General features: G+C 35.4%; 1 protein-coding gene across 2 annotated transcripts in view; it reads right to left on the minus strand.

Moving 5' to 3' along the window:
* The window catches only part of LOC149804554 (uncharacterized), a 59,068-nt gene extending 48,336 nt beyond the window's left edge, over positions 1-10,732 (minus strand). The window contains exons 1-4 of one of the 2 annotated variants that reach the window (XM_089941451.1): positions 10,490-10,732; positions 6,828-6,973; positions 6,048-6,143; positions 5,392-5,548 (exon numbers count right to left, since the gene is read on the minus strand). In XM_089941451.1, coding sequence (XP_089797577.1) covers positions 5,392-5,548; positions 6,048-6,143; positions 6,828-6,973; positions 10,490-10,662 — 572 coding nt within the window. In that variant the 5' untranslated portion in view covers positions 10,663-10,732. The remainder of the gene's footprint in view (positions 1-5,391; positions 5,549-6,047; positions 6,144-6,827; positions 6,974-10,489) is intronic. The other variant, XM_089941443.1, reaches the window with a different exon arrangement.
* Positions 10,733-14,471: the final 3,739 nt, after the last annotated feature.

Raw genomic sequence — 14,471 nt, forward strand, 5'->3', positions numbered from 1 at the left:
ATAAAACATATGTTTATATATTTTACAGCAATTATTTATAAACATAGATACATGGTACAGTACGTACTGATAGTTTATACACATAGCTGCAAAGTATTTGCTGATAATTTATAACATAATTGCATGGTACTTAATGACTTTATAAACATAGTTGCATGGTAGTTAATGAGACCTTACACGCATAGCTACATGGCACTTATTGTTATGCATATTTAATTAAATGGCTTTATGTTAGTTTTGGTTTCTTTTTTAAATTTCATTACGCGCTATTTTAATGTAACATTGTATGTTGGACTTGACCTTGTCCGAAATTGAGTTCATTTCAGCTTGACATGACTGACTTTTTAAAAACATTTTTATTTCATTTTATGTCAACAACTAATAGATAGCTAAATTATTCTCTTTATATATGAGCTTAATATCAGGAGTATTATTCAAGTAAACAAGAAGGAGTAAATATGTTTATTTGGGTCGGGTTTTTAGAATTTCATAAGTGAATATTTACTGGTTATTGTACTGTTAGTAAACGAGACTAATTAGTTCATTCTAGAAGGTTATTTTCCATTAGGTATTTTTTATACAGAAAATGGTAATTCTGACCTCAGGTCAAGTACAGAACAATATATATTTTAAGTGTGAGAATTTACCGTTCGTGCTTTAACATCTAGCACTTTCAAGATATATCATGTTGTGACCAGTTTGGGCTGAATTTTATGTTCTTCAAATTACTGAATTTAAGTGATTATTTTCTCTGGAAATACAAAAGTACTCTGATAAAATTCTTGGATATAATATTTACTGGAATTTATACTGAATTCAAACCTGGAATTATTTTTTGAGATTCAGCAAAAGACTGTTGCACCATCAACACTTCAATAGCTACCACGTACACGTCATGGGCTTCAGTTTTGGGACTTCTTCGGGACATTTATTGAATTTTATTCAGGACTTTAAATTACTAGGACTTGTGTCTGTAATTCTTGGATTATTATGGGGCTTAATTCGCAATACCGTAAGTTGTTTTTTCTCATTTTCATTTTGTATCCTACGGAAACAAATTGTTTAATTTTATAAAGCTTGTTGTCTTTCATTCTTTTCTGTTACTTATTTAAAGAGCATAGACTCGTAACACTTAATGAGAGTTTATAAACATAGTCATATGATACTTATTTAATGCATGATACTTTAGACTTTCAAGTATAGTCTACTCAACCTGTCTACTAAGCCATTCTAAAATGTCTGAAAAATGATAACATATATATCCAAGGAATGAAATCTACTTTTCCGTTGTCGTCGTAAACATTGATATAAAACACCAGGCAAAGGAAGTAGCATTGAACATATTACATTTTATTCTTTATTTTCCTTGAGACATTGCTTGAATGAGTGGAAATTACGTTGATACCGCATACTAATAAACCAGTCAGCTTAACAATTGCTACTGTATCCCGCGTGCAGGGCCGGCGCTACCATATAAGCAAACTAGGCAGCCGCCTGGGGCGCTGATTTCAGGGGGCGCATTTCTCCAAATCAACAACAGTTTTGAAAAAATAAATAAATAAATTTCAGTTTTATTGAGGGTCGTTTTTTATCCTGGTTTATTTCATACAGCGACAAACAATCGGGTAGATTCAGTCTGACCGAAACACCAGGCTGACCGGAACAGGCAAAATGAGTGAGTGAAAAGCGCGCGTATACGAAACTTTCAGGACGTAATTACGTTCGCGTGTTTTTATAGGCCACGAGTTTTTCCGTGGAATCACGCGTATACGAAACCTTCAGTTTGCCGCGGAAATCAAATTGAGGGGGGTAACTCCTTATTTTATTGTTTATAAATTTTGAAATTGATATTTTCCGAGGGGTGGGGGGCGCCAGAATCTAACCTTGCCTAGGGCGCCAAATAGTCTGGCGCCGGCCCTGCCCGAGATAACATTAACGGTTTGCTGTTTATGTTTTGCCATGTGTAAAACGCAAAGAAAATATAATTAGTAACATAATTATGCTTCCCAATGTAAAGTTAAACACATATAACAAGGAAAAATGTGTTTGCACATTGTTGAATTTGAACCTTTTTCGTTTGTATGCTAGGCGTCCATATTTACGGCTAGACCACAAAATTATCTCTATGTAATTTAAAAATTTATTGTTTATAAAATTATCAATGTCTAGTGACAGGCAGGGAAACATTATCGTATTTGACTCTAGTCAGTTGTTTATATTAATCCCTCAGAAATCCAGCAATTCACGGTCCAGCATAAACTATTTTTTAGGGTTTAAATTTGCACGGTAGAAGAGTTTGACAATGTACCTTTTTTTCAAAATACTAATATTACATAGGTAATGTCTGTGATAAACGAGCACAGCTTTAAATGAATGTACAGACTGAAACATACTGCGTTTACTAATTGGGAGTTTCTCAGATTTGATGTTGAGCAATATGTGAAGACAACAATAATATAGCGTGGTGTCATGGAAATGTTTTGTATCATGTCACGTGCACGTTATTTGCTTATGCTACGTGTTTTAGACTACGTAGAATATTAATCTCTTCGATGAATATTGAACATATATTTTAAAGCAATGAATTTTTATAAGGAAAATTATTAGTATATTTTTTCTGTGGTTTGTTTGTTCCGATATTTGTAATCGCTGCTGACATACTCCAACATCACTGCTCCAACATCACTGCTGCTTGAGTGTTTAGATCCAGTATTGCCTTCACTAACTGATGTTATTAATACCTTTCTCTCATCCGGGGATTTCCCATCATTTTTCAAAACTGCCATTGTAAAGCCTCTGCTGAAGAAACCAACACTCGACCATAACGATTTAAAGAACTACCGCCCAGTTTCTAATCCCCCATTCATATAAAAAATCTTAGAAAAGGTTGTTCTATCCCAGCTTGTATCTCATCTAAATTCAAACAGTCTTTTTAGCAATGTACAATCTGCATATCGCCCTTGCCACAGTAATGAAACTACTCTTCTAAAAGTAGTTAATGACATTCTCTCTGCTCTGGATAGCGGAAAGATTACAGTCCTCACCCTCCTTGATTTGTCTGCAGCATTTGACACAATAGACCATGATATATTACCTCACCGTTCAAGTCCTACTTGGTCAACAGGACACAAATTGTATCTGCAAATGCAATACACTCCAGCCTAGTTGATCTATGTTGTGGTGTTCCACAGGGGTCTATTCTTGGACCTGTTCTTTTCATTCTGTACACTCAGTCGCTCTCAAGCGTCATATATCATCATCCAGTGTCTCACCAATTGTACGCTGATGACACCCAAATATACAAATCTAGCCACCCAAATGAAGTTGATGCTACCATCCAAAGTGTAGAGAGGTGCATTTCTGATGTGAAATCATGGATGTCATGTAACAAGCTGCAGATGAATGATGATAAAACTGAGGCCATTCTGATCACAACACAAAGACTTTCTCATTCACATCCTTTACCTCAAACAATAAATATCAGCAACACCAACATTAAATTCACACAATCAGTACGAAACCTAGGTGTTACTCTGGACAGTGCTCTCACATTACACCAACATGTCATGAACATATGCAAGGCTGCATATCTTGAGCTGAGACGCATCAGCTCAATTCGCAAATATCTTTCAGTTGATGCCACTAAAACACTTGTATGTTCATTAGTACTTTCAAGACTGGACTATTGTAACTCAGTTCTGTCTGGTTCATCTCAATATCTGCTCCAGAAACTTCAAAAAGTTCAAAACACAGCTGCTCGGATCATACTTAGAGTACCACGATCAGAGCACACCTCCCCGCTGCTCTGTACCCTATACTGGCTATCCATTCGATCTAGAATCAAACACAAAATTTGTTGTCTGTGCTACGTTTCACTGTCGGACTCTAGTCCAACATACCTATCTGACCTCACCAATGTGTACACACCAGCAAGATAGGTACGCTCCTCTTCTGACAATCGTATGCTCATTATTTCCACTATGAAAACAAAGTCATATGGACAGCGTTCTTTTGCATACCAGGGCCCAGCAACGTGGAATGAATTGCCCACTGAACTTAGACACAAAGACTCAGTGATCACATTCAAGAGGGCTCTGAAAACTCACTTATTTCGACTGCAAGAACAAACTTAAAGACCTAATAATGTTTCCTACCTGAAATATTCTCAGCTAGTTTTTTATTTTTTAATGTTTTTCTAATTTCATGGTGTTTGTTTTTGTAATAATATTAGTATATGTTTTTTTTATCTTATAGGTGTTGTCTAATGTTGTAAAGCGCTTAGAGCTTTTAAAGATTAGGCGCTATACAAAGTCCTCATTATTATTATTATTATTATTATTATACTCTGCGTAGTAAATAACTAAAGCAACTGTAAACCAAAAAACCGCAGGCTTGTCAGAACTCACTTCGCATGCTGAGTCTTGAGACCCCGCTCTCGCGTAGCTTATATCGAGAGTATCGCAGAAATATTTTTAAGTTAAAGATAAAAGAAAATTAGTTCCATATCCTATAATGTTTATGTCTGTATTACAGTTACAGTCATTGACAGTTAAATTTATAAGTAATTTTATAAAGCAGTTTGAAATAACTTGTTAAACCTTAGAACACATTTATAAAAAGCATTAACATCCGAAAATGACCAGTATGTGTAGATGTATAGCAAATAAAATACCGTAACATGTATAATGATGCATAAAAGTTTGAAGCTAGCTAACTTGTAATGACCGTGAAGTGGAAATGAAATCCACATATTTTTTCATTTTTAGTCTTTCACAAAAACATATAGGGGAATTGCTGTTTCGCAGTGTATCGCTAAAAAGGCCACTTAAGGAGAAAATAATGCTCTTCTTCTGGTATTAAACAATAATTACAACCCATATTTTCACTAGGGCCTTACCTGGTTTGGGTTATCTACCAATCTCCTTTTCTAACCTATGTCAAGGCATCCATAATTTTGAAAAGAATATTCTCAATCTGTTTTGTGTATATCTAAAGTTTCTAAATATTCCTGAAATCAAATCAAACAAAAGTCCCGTATACTGCTGCTATTGAAGAATTCGATCAATTTGAATTCCAGTTTTGAATAAAATTATCCGTCAGTCTTTGTTCAAAACCATGTGACATAGTATGTAGATCCCCTACCACATGTGCAATCGAAACCTCGCACAAACCGAAACGCCTTAAGCTTAACGCAGTGTTGTACAATATTTAGACCTTGTTATCATAATTAGAGCGTTATACCTTTCCTTATCGGTATTTGATCCAATATTTTGTCCTTAATGGGTTGATATAAAAAGATCGTACGAAAAACCGTGATTACCACACTTAATCAGGATGTTGAAATATTTTGTAGCAAGTTTGGCACTAAGGAAATCAACGTTAATCCCATACCTGAGATGCATTGTCTGCTTCCGTTGACTGTTTATAACCTTGTCGGATTCCGACTTCCAGTTGGTGTTCTCGGGGATTTCCGTCAGGGAGGCAGAATCCATTAGAAAATCTATACCAGGATCTAATCCCTCCGCGTAAATTCGGCTGGTTTTAATGGCTTAACAAGTATATTTGATATGTGAATATTTGGTACATTCAGAACATAAATAAAATTCTGACTCTCCTACTACGAACAACAATATCACCTTACAGTTTGATAAAACTATAAAGTAGAGAATGAGAATATATTTTTAATGAAACAACTTACAATCCATGATCCCCCATATTAGCCTAACCTAGTGCATTTGAGCCTGTCATTTCGACATGTTTATGAAAGAGCGTCACTGATTTTTGACGGTAATTAGCATATACTGGCGAGAATCGTACTGGCAGAGGTATATATGTACCTTTGAAAGATGAATCTAAAATAATAAAAATGCACACCGTATCGTGTCGGCAATAGGAGGAAGTATCCACGGTACTGACTAGAAGATATACTGCTTCACCGTTGACTGGAATGATAGCTTTTCAAAAAAAATCTCTAAATATCTTGATGTAATATAAAACTTACCTATCCTTGTAACTGCAAAGGGTAAAAACGCTTTAGCGTTACAAACCTTTGTCTGGGGTGAAGAGGTCTCCTGATAATTCAATCCAGTTGCCTTTCCAAACAGTTGGCTGCTCAGCAATTGGGACATAGTTCTTCGATCCATCTAGCATTACGAAAGATTTGGGAGTAGTTTATGTCGGATAATTTCTATGTAGTACATAGGCAAATTTTAGCATGTAAAGCGATGAAGCATCAAACGCAAATAATTTATTCTTGAATGCAGGGAAATTGTAGAGAAGGAATATATTTAAAATTGTGCCGTAGATAATGATTTAAACTAAATTGTGCCCGAAATATTAATTCAATCTTCTCTCAATATATCCCACAAAGAACTTCTTTGATAATAGGAATTAATGCATTTTTTAAAAACTTTATCGTTGATTGGAACTGACATACAAAAGTTATTAAAATGACTAATGTCACAAACGTAAGAATGAAATTATTTTAAAAGATGATTTTTATCGCATTATCTCTTTTCGACTTTTAAGATTCCATGATGCATTTAAATAAAACATTCTTAGAGATGGAGAGGAAATAGTTTAATAATCATTTGCTGCTGCTGCTGATGATGATGATCATCATCATACTGACGATTCCAAAAACTGTTATTGTGCTTGAAGAGTTTGAAGAGAAAATATTTACGATTACATTTATGAAATAATACACATGATCAAACCGAATTTGTGAAGAATGATTCGTATCTGTAAGTAATGGTACATTCTTCAGGAAAAGGCAATTCATAAAGAGACATTTGCATTTTAACGAGCCGTTATAAATTACTGCTTACCTACAAAGTCGTACTCCACTGTAAGTTTAACGCTGGCAAACAGTTTTCCATGAGCGTTCTGCAAAAGCTTTACGAAAGCAACAGCTTCGTACCTGGTGTTCGTTTTAAGTTTTACCCACTGGGAAGGACCCATAATGGTCTGGTTTCTAAAACAAAACGTATGTATTTGTCACTGTCCACCGTGTCATTCCAAGCAGCCAGTCTTTTATTGATTAGATTGATTAGATATATCCTTTTGGCATGGATACATTATTTGATTGGTCACGTAAATGTCGAACACGTGCTTGTTAAAGAATCCATATTGCCTCTTTATCTCCTTGAAAATAGTGCAGACTCTAAAATACTGTTAGAAAGGTAAATTTAACACTTCCTTATGTCAATCCCGTTCAGTCGGATTTTCTCATAACATCGTGTGATCTACAAAGATAAGTTTTCGAAGTTGTGCGACAAGATGACGTAACATGATTTTTTAGTAAGTAAGTTGCAGCACATTATATACATTCTCAACTCCACGTATTTATTACAGAACAGCAGATACATCATTAAATTCTTTTATTAGTGTTATTATGCATCTCTTGATAAGATCTATATTTTATTTGCATTACCAAACTAAAAATCTTAGTGTTGTCACCGTAAGTTTAAAGGTCACAGTTGGTTGCTTATACATCATTTGTGTTTTAAGCACATAGACGTTCTTTGTTATCACCGAATATACGGAATACGTAACATGTAAATTAATTTAGTGATATTCGATGATCCAGTCGCATTATTTATTTAGTGCGTTGATCTGATAGGTGTACTATCACTCTTTTTCAAAGTTAATCACCGTGTATAACGAAAAGCGTTGTATAAAGTGTCTGGCTTTTTCTCTTTCTCTTAATGGTGAATGGTTGCGTGTTTTTAAAGTATGTTGATATAGAAAGTTTTATGGGAAATACGTTAGCTTTAAATAGAATGATAACAACTTGGACAGTCTATTAACTAGCAATGCGATTATAAAGTTCAATATATCAAAGATTTTGTTTTCAAAAAATGAAAAAGCTACTAGTCTTGACCAGAAATGTAACATACATATATCTGGATTTAAGGCGAATGTAAAGGTGCTGCCTGCATATTAGCTCCAGGTGCAATCAGATGGAATTGAACATGATTGATAGGCAGCACACGTCCTTAATATAAATGACATGCTTGAGCACCCGTGGTTCAACATCCACCAAAAATACTCTTTCTCGGGTAATACAGTATATTAATATTCGTCTCGTATATATCAAGGAAACATGTGCTCGTTTAGTTTATTTATCTCCGTCTGCGCCAGCGGCGACCACGCGGGCTACGACATTTTCATTAGCCATAGGTCGGAACTGGTGTAGCTTAAATTTTCATCGAATCAAAGCCTTCAATCGAACAATCTGGGCTAATTCTGCGAAACAAAAATAAGCCTTTGCTCTATGTAGGCGTAATAATTTGCAGAAAATTTATACATCTTGTTCGGCGGAAATTTCTTGGGACCACCACCTCTATTCTTACAAATGGAGAACTCGTATGATTGACCAAGACGTTTCTAACGAAAACACTGCTTTGGATGCATTTGCAACTTCCGAATCAATCATTGTTGTGTAAACAGCCGAGGTGTCCGCATTGCAGCTAATAGCAGCTGTCGACATGCATTAGATGTATGATCCGTAGGGTTGACCGAGAAATTGCGTTGTTTAGTACTTAAACGTTGCCACAGTACACCTTGCAAGAGTGTGATTCAAACAAAGCGGATCACTTTATATGCTTTATTTAAAGATCCATTTTTATTGTTTTATCTATGTCACAATTCAATAGAATACGTAAATAGTCCATTATAATACGATTGATGAACACAAATCCACTTATTTTTCAAAAGTTATATTTACTATTTACTTATAAATCGAATATACTGTAATTACGTTCTAGAGCGCTAGAAGGTTAATAGGTCATTATTCTTAAAACGCGATAATATATTGCAGTATTTCTGATACACGACATATTCTTACGAATATCAACTGAGAAATTGTGCTTATTTATGAGACGTCATAAAAGATAGTTTCATCTATTACGGACTGATTACATGCAATAAGTTACTACTAGTTGCTGAAACAAATCTCTGGATCGATTGGACTGACATTACAAGTATGTTTATATTTTTGCCACAAGTGTGTTTTTGCCACTGAATAAAAAGTACCCTCCAATAAAAGAGAAAAAGAAGTTCAAATGCAGAATATTGTTCTTAATAAAATAAGGGTGTTATTACTAAAATTATTTTATAATTTATTTGTAGATTTTTAAATGAAGGTTTTGTTAATGTGATTACAAAAAGAAGCCACCTGCCTTTATATAGTGTTGAGTGTTGTAATTCATATTTTCATTTTAATATACTTATTCAAAGAAATACAGAATTAGAAACTACGAAGTAGTCAAGAGTATATATTAACAGAGCTGTTTAATTTTTCCATCAATATAATACCTGAGAAATTACTTGCATTAAAAGCTGCTTTATAAATATGGCAATGCAAAAGCAATCATATTCATTGTCACGGCAGATTTAAGAACTGTTAACGTGCATCAGAGATGCACAGTAACTTGCTGGGCTGTTTGCGCAAAACCATTTAAAATAACAACAGCCAACGCCACTGGGTCTGGGAATCAAATTCGACACTCATGTGTCCAGCATGGTACTTCCTGCCCTACATTGTCTCCGAAGAATTTGATAAAACTGGATACTTGCAAAGCATATCGATGTTATATTGGTTTCAAAATTTTCGTTCCTTTTGCGGGGCTTACTGGCAATACGGTACATTTTAAACATTGACTGCAAATCAGATGCCCCTAGCAATGTGATTGGTTCTCTTACAGTATTATGAAAGATGTTTAGTTTTCCTTTTCTGTGATGATTGAATTTACAAAAATAAATATATAGCTTGAACTACTATACTTTTTAAATTATTCGTATTCCTTAATCCAGAAATAGGGTCATCAAACACGGGCGATATTATTTATATCATTAAAGGGGACACAAGTTGTTAAAAACTTTCAATGTGTTAATTACAATAAATCGTGAATATCATGTTCTTGTTCTGTGTGTTTTAATGTTACAACGGAAATTATTATGTTATTTGATACGTCAAGTTTCAAGTTTATCGATTTTATTGTTAGGTCCAGGATGTGCAATGATAGTGGACATGACGTTTTGTACATATTAACCTTGTCAAAAGCATCCATTTAAAGTATTACACCACTTTCCGCTACCTTTCTGCTCTTCAAGTCATCTTCGCAATAATTGGGGTATAAAAACAAGTGTGAATCGAACCCGCACACATTTCTGTATTTAAAATGTTCACGAAATCAATAACAGAAAAACTTGTTTCAGCAACCGATTCAATGTAGGCATGGTGTAAGGTACCATAACTAGTTACGACATTTTATGACACATTTACAACGAAGCAAAGTCTAAAAGACAAAATGACACAGACAAATGTAGAGAAGGCCATTATCAAATTTTAGTGTTTCTGGGTTCTCTTTCCTTCATATCAAGTATTGTAATGATGGTGGGGGTGGGATAGGGGATGGGGTTGGTGGTGAAGTGTTGGTTAAACTTTGTTGTATTCGGCTGACATTGCAGACGTGTTGTTGCTTACCTGCCTGACGATTTAATAGCATGTTGTCCACTGTGTTTATCTGAGGTAAGCTCGCAGTGGTGGTTGAAGCAATCCCAGTTGCTCAGGCTCTCAAAATCTGGGTTCTGTAGCAAATTGGGCCCAGCAGCTGCAGCTACTACCAGTGCAACAATGATGACGTTAAGCTGAATCATCCTACTGCCTGGTTTGGCACACTTAAACCGTAGTTTCTGACCTGAGAGTGTCAAGTGAGTTCATAGGTTTGCGCTTATCTAATGGTACATGTCTTCCTTACAGTAGGCCATTCATATTCCAAAGATAGATCGCGGCCTATGCGTTAAATTTGCTCAGATTCTAATCCAATACAATATTTAACCCTAGACATGCCTTCAAAGGTATCTTCATTCTTTTAATAAGAAACTCAGCTGAAAGATAGATGGGGGTGAGAAATATGAATATGACATTATAATACTGAATACAACTATATAGATGTCAAATATATCCTTAGTACATATCTTTAGTTTTTCTATGACCTTCTGTTTCTTTTGGTGTAGTTTACGAGTGCACTTGATGAACCAGATTGCTTAGATATTGATATTTGATTCTGCATGTAACCTCCTTTTAAGTTTTGAGCCTCATTTTTTCCTCTTTATAGGCAAAGAGTATTTGATGTGAACACAACAACAACAATAATAATACTAATAACAAGATTAACGTGGTTCCGTGATCAAAAAAAGCAAAGTGATTTACGTGTGGGACTACATTACTAATCTGTTCATTGTCAATTAACAAGCGCCGTAATGGTCTACTTGTGTTCTTCATAAGTAGATTATCACATATGTGAAATTAAACTTTTAGTAAAAGTTTAAGGTTTGAGGACTCGAGACAGGCCATTATTATAATAAGGGTGGACAGCGGCTGTAACAAAAAAATGGCTCCTTGACACGTTTCTAAGTTAATCTGCATTATTTTGGCCATTACGAATATCAGCTACGTGTGTCGTCTTAATATATCGATTATTTGATTGATGTTTAACGGAATAGCAACACATATTACCTTGGCAATTATAGTAAAATGTCTTTGCCAGAGACACAATGGCGACCTCCCCAGCCTGGTAAAGACAGCAGTCCAGCCCGCTCAGACCATTTTGGTAAGATGAAAACCAAAGAGGGTAAGTTTTCGTATTATCCTAAGTTTTGGACTGGCAGTGGTTGCCACTGCTTCGCTCAGCTTGCTGCAGAATTCCGATTTCGAGAGCCTTATCAACTAGGATGACTAATGTGTGCCTCCGATTGAAAGAACTCGACTGTATTGCATCATGTCTTCAATAAGACAAACGGCCATAACATTGCTTATGGAAACCCAGTGGAACCATGGATCAGTCAAGGATTCACGAGAATACTTGCGACCCGAAACAACGATTTAAAAATACACAATGTACCACCACAAGAAAAGTAAGAAACATTTCATATACCATTTGCTTTGTGGATTTGATAAGAATGATCTATGATCTTCCAAATTTGCAGAGGTAACTAATACTAATTTCTAAATAAGCATTCAGCTGTTGTTTTATGGACAACAAGTGACACAGATTTTTACCATACTTTCTATGTTATAACCATTACATTGGAATAATATGCTTTCAACTAAGAACAGCGCAAGACAATCCACACCAAGATTTCGGAATATGCCTTGACACCAAGTTATGTAAAAATATATATTTATCAAAATATATAAATACTCCAACTAAAACTTCAGAGCCAGCATGCTTGACAAATAGCGACATATTCTATTGTTTACAAAGTCATTATTTTTCTTTCCGTTATACAATTTGCCATTCATATAGTAATTATGTTCAGCAATAGAATACCACCTAGTTGTGTTTTAAAAAATATACACCCTCCCTCTAAAATAAATTTCCCTTAAAGGTGCCACTGAAATGTTTGAGATGACAGCAGGACACGCTGTCCTAATGCAGAACTGAGGCAGGTCAAACGTTTCAACTCTTGGCCTTCCCGGTTGGGTCTATTCTGACTGTTCGCGTTATCTTGCAGCTCAAGATAGCCGATAATGTAGGTAACTTTGCCCTTTGTTTGAGTGTTACATCTGCAGTGCTACCACCGGGCTATTCTAGTGATAAAACTAACTACTCAAGATGGCTAATAATAACTACCGGTAGATGCAAGAAAACATCAAGACACGTGTCTCGATGTATTTGATGAGCTTACATAACGAAACCATAAGCACATTCAAAAGCTCATTCAGCCATTTTTAAATAGATATTGCATTATATCCGTCAATTAAGCCTGACTCTAAGACGAAAGGTGGAGTTGAATGAGTGTCTTCAGAAAAATCAGAACCACAAGATAGATGTTTCATCACAAGGCCCTGTGAGAAAGGCGACCACAACTGCTCTGAGAATACTATGTAGAGTAGAAGAAATTGTTTCTTTGAACTATCACAAATAAAATGATTAGTGTGAATTTTCTAAAGACGAGGAAAACAATCATGCACATGGTGGAAGTAGGCATAATCACATATCCTTTTCAACCATAGTGACCATGATGGAGCAAACTTGTTACCCGTGATACATATTGCATCAGTGCTAGTAATGCCTAACCACATATTATGAAGACGTTTAAGGTCTTACAAGATAGAAAAAATGTATGCCTGGAAGATGTATTCATCATTGATTGAAATCCAAACACGTAATCTATCGGTAGATATTTCGGACCTGAAAATCTTTTTCTTACATATCCCGAACAAAAGAACGCAAAGCGCATGAATGACAAACACGGTGCTTTCTTCCTACAGTGACTTCTCTGATGGACTTGAAGTCATTGCAAAAAGTAGAAATGTCAATATCAAATTAATTATTAATATGAATTATCTTTCAGAGCCCTAATGTCTAGCTCATTCGGACGGAAATGTTAGAAAGACACAAGTAAGTTCATTATGTGGGATAGAGATATTGTCAGTTTTGTCCTCAACTCAGGAGTACATGTCACATCATCGCCGTTGATGGTGTGACGAGAGTCCAATAAGGCATTGTGTCTGAATTTGAAGTGAAAATAATGAACTAATTTCATCCAGTTGCATCACATTTTTTCAAAAACAGTTAAACAAGGATTGATTTAGTATTTGACAGATACGAATCTTGTTCTATAAATGAGTCTAGCAGTGTAGAAAGGAACTTCGACTGCCTTTGAAGTCAGAATCCAAAGCACAGATATGCTTTTGCAACATCAGTGAAATACATATAAAATATACATTTAATTCCTACAAAATAACACCTAGGGCATTTTCTTTGCAAACGAAATAGTAAGAATACGCAAATGCCATTTGCAGCCAGGTCAGCAGTTTATTCCTGGTCGGGTGATTTCAGTGTGACGAAAGATGTATCCTTTCCACTCAAGGAGGCAGTAAGAACAATGCGTCCGTCGAATCAGACCAAGATAAGTATAACACAATGATGCTGCTTTACGCTAAATATGCTAAATATGCATACAAAACTTCCATACGCATCAACGAGGCAGACACGGATCTTTCCATATTATGCGTGCAATTTGTTACGAATTTGCGATATGATGAGCTATGGTTATCTACCATTCGTACATTTCTGTGAGTTACCACTAAGTGTTTTGCATTTGCATCGAATAATAATAAAGAAAGATCAGTTATTTGAGCATTACATAACGGCATACTCTACAGTTTCCAAGAATGCCGAGAATGCTGAATGGACACTTGAAATAGCACGCTATTTAATATTTCGAAACAAATGAAACAAAAAATAAATAATAGCTCCCTAACATCAAATATCTTAAGACATGAAATACAAGAGGTTAATTTTCAATTATTAGTTTGGAAGAAGCGTTTGTGCCTAAGAAAACCTTTAAGGCCCAAAATGTCACAGATGACGTGGATTGGATGGTGCACTTACACGTGTGTTGCTGAGGTAAGATTCTGCTTCTTTAAGACCAGTCGAACTCGTTGTATGTAGTTG

This window comes from Sinohyriopsis cumingii, chromosome 2 (genome assembly GCF_028554795.1).
Source record: "Sinohyriopsis cumingii isolate HCF-2022 chromosome 2, ASM2855479v2, whole genome shotgun sequence".
NCBI lineage: Eukaryota > Metazoa > Mollusca > Bivalvia > Unionida > Unionidae > Sinohyriopsis > Sinohyriopsis cumingii.